At 46.8% G+C, this 2,763-nt stretch overlaps 1 protein-coding gene across 1 annotated transcript in view; it reads left to right on the top strand.

Annotated features, from left to right (window-relative positions):
• Window positions 1-2,763, top strand: part of LOC106807923 (eukaryotic translation initiation factor 3 subunit C-like) — a 33,853-nt gene that overhangs the window by 23,992 nt on the left and 7,098 nt on the right. The window contains 4 exon segments of the mRNA XM_014810437.1: window positions 514-667; window positions 903-986; window positions 1,381-1,490; window positions 2,308-2,511. Of these exon segments, the coding sequence (XP_014665923.1) occupies window positions 514-667; window positions 903-986; window positions 1,381-1,490; window positions 2,308-2,511 (552 nt within the window).

Genomic DNA, 2,763 nt, shown 5'->3' on the forward strand with positions numbered 1-2,763 from the left:
GGAACAGGGAGCGGGGAAGGGGGGAGTGGTACAGGTACGTGAGTCGAGGATGATGATATACGAGCAGGAACAGAGAGCGGGGAAGGGGGGAGTGGTACAGGTACGTGAGCCGAGGATGATGATATACGAGCAGGAACAGAGAGCGGGGAAGGGGGGAGTGGTACAGGTACGTGAGTCGAGGCAGTTGATACGCAGGGAAGGATAGCGAGAGAGAGAGAGAGAGAGAGAGAGAGAGAAAGAGAGAGAGGGAAAGAAAGAAATAGAGGAGCATGTGTATGAATGAGAGAGACAGAGACAGACTGACAGACAGATAAATATATAGATCGAGAGAGACAGAGAGATAGAGAAAGAGAGACAGAGAGCGAGAGAGAGAGATAGACATGGAGAGGCTTTAAAACAATTGATGCTACCTTATCTCTACGTTCGCTACGTTTGTAGTAGCTTCCGAGCCGTGTTACCGTATGTTCGTCACATCGTTAGCACCGCGTGCCGTAATGGCTTCTTCTGCTGCAGGGCCTGCTGATGCAGAGGCAGCAGGAGCGCAGGCCGGAGCAGGAGAAGATTGAGAAGCAGCGGCAGATGCCGTTCCACCAGCACATCAACCTAGAGCTGCTGGAGTGCGTCTACCTGGTGTCGGCCATGTTGCTGGAAATTCCCTACATGGCAGGTGCGCCAGCCGCGGCTTGAAAGTGTAGGCTAGAGAGTCTCTAACTGAAAACTCTTGCCTTACTGTTGAAAATGGTTGCAAAGATGATGAAACCTATTAATAATATGAGTAATTATGATAATAATAATAATAATAATAATAATAAGCTATAAAAGACATACAAAGCTAGTAAACTATAGGGCCAACCTTAAGCTTGTTTGCATTTTAAACTATAAATCGTTCTTTTTTGTTGTAGCTCACGAATTCGATCCGAGGAGAAGGATGATTAGCAAAAGTTTTCATCATCAGTTAAAAATAGCAGACAGACAAACCCTTACTGGTAAGTACACTGTTGTGTTGCTGATTTATTACTTGTCTTTACTATAATAGATTACTCTCATTAGCACATATTGATAATTAGGTGTGATAGTATAGTTTAACAAAATGTGAGGCGACAGTGAAGAATGTGGATTCATTTGCCATTTTATATAACCATGACAGGACCATCTTGTGGTTATTTCTATATTGGAGTAATCTGTAATATGCCCACTAATAGTTGAGACCTAATTTATCTAGATTTTATCTAGACTTGTTTAATAGATGAGTAATTTTGAGGGTTAGAGATCTAGATGCGGTGACTTGCATTTAGGCGTTCGTTTTTTGTGCACCGCGATGATTTAGTTTTGCATGTTCTTGTTCGTAGTCGTTGAATGTTTGTGTTTGTTTCTAATCAGGCCCACCGGAGTCAATGCGCGAGCACGTAGTGGCGGCGTCGAAGGCAATGAAAGTTGGTGACTGGCTACGCTGTAAGAACTTCATTCTAAGCGAGAAAATGGACACAAAGGTTTGTTGCACGTCCCCTCCCTTTCCCGAGTGTCAGCTTCACCAGATATTTCTATAGTCATGTGCTGTGATCTTTCTAAATACTTCAAATGTACGTAATGTCGTAAAATGCTGAATTATCTTCGGCGGTGAGTCATGGCTTGTGCTGATAAAATGGAGGTATACGATAAAGCCTTCATGAGCCAAGTGACACTCGAGTTTTCGCTCAGTTCTTGTGCATGTGACATGTCAAGTGAAATTCATACAAGTACTACTATATAATATATAGAAGATATCATTGTCGGCTTTTGTCGCCATAGCCTCTTTGCTGCCTGGCTTTTCAATCATGTACAGCTGTACATATTTCATTCACTTCATCCCCTGGCATGAGTCATCCATCACTCTCCCGTCTTCTCACTCCCATTCTACTCTCACAGCCTGATATACTGATTAAGAAATGAAGACCTAACTAGCCATCCTACTCCCACAGCTTCATGTCCTGATTAAGAAACCTAACTAACCATCCTACTCCCACAGCTTCATGTCCGATTAAGAAACCTATCTAGCCATCCTACTCCCACAGCCTCATGTTCTGATTAAGAAACGAAGACCTAACTAACCATCCTACTCTCGCTAACGTGAGCGCCCATGCACTCCAACTCACCCCGCCCTCATGCACACACACTCTCTTGCATTATCCTCCATCACTCTCCCCTCTTCCCCCTCCCATCCGACTCTTACAGCCTCATGTCCTGCCTATGAAACGAAGACCTAACCAACCATCCTACTCTCCTCCACTCACACCGGTCGCCCTCACACGTGCGCTCTGACTGCCGCAGGTGTGGAATCTGTTTCCTGAGAAGGATAAGGTGCGCGAGATGATCCAGCACAAGATCCAGGAGGAGTCGCTTCGCACGTACCTGTTCACGTACAGCAGCGTCTACAACTCGCTGAGCCTCGCCACGCTTGCTGAGCAGTTCCAGATGGAGCGCAGCCTCGTGCACAGCATCATCAGCAAGATGATCATCAACGAGGAGCTGATGGTAGGTGGCGCTGCTGTCGCGGTGGCGCTGCCGTCGCTGCTGCCGCCCGCGATTGCGACACTATTTCGTGTGTGTGCGTGTGCGTGTGTGTGTGCATGTGTGTGTGTGTGCGTGTGTGCGTGTGTGTGTATGTATGTGTGCGTGTGTGTGTGCGCGTGCGGGCGTGCGTGCGGGCGTGTGTGTGTGCGTGCGTGCGTGAGTGTCTCTGTGTGTGTGTGTGTGTGCGTGTGTGCGTGTGTGTGTATGTATGTG

The sequence above is a fragment of the Priapulus caudatus genome, unplaced genomic scaffold (genome assembly GCF_000485595.1).
Source record: "Priapulus caudatus unplaced genomic scaffold, Priapulus_caudatus-5.0.1 Scaffold243, whole genome shotgun sequence".
In the NCBI taxonomy this organism is placed as follows: domain Eukaryota; kingdom Metazoa; phylum Priapulida; class Priapulimorpha; order Priapulimorphida; family Priapulidae; genus Priapulus; species Priapulus caudatus.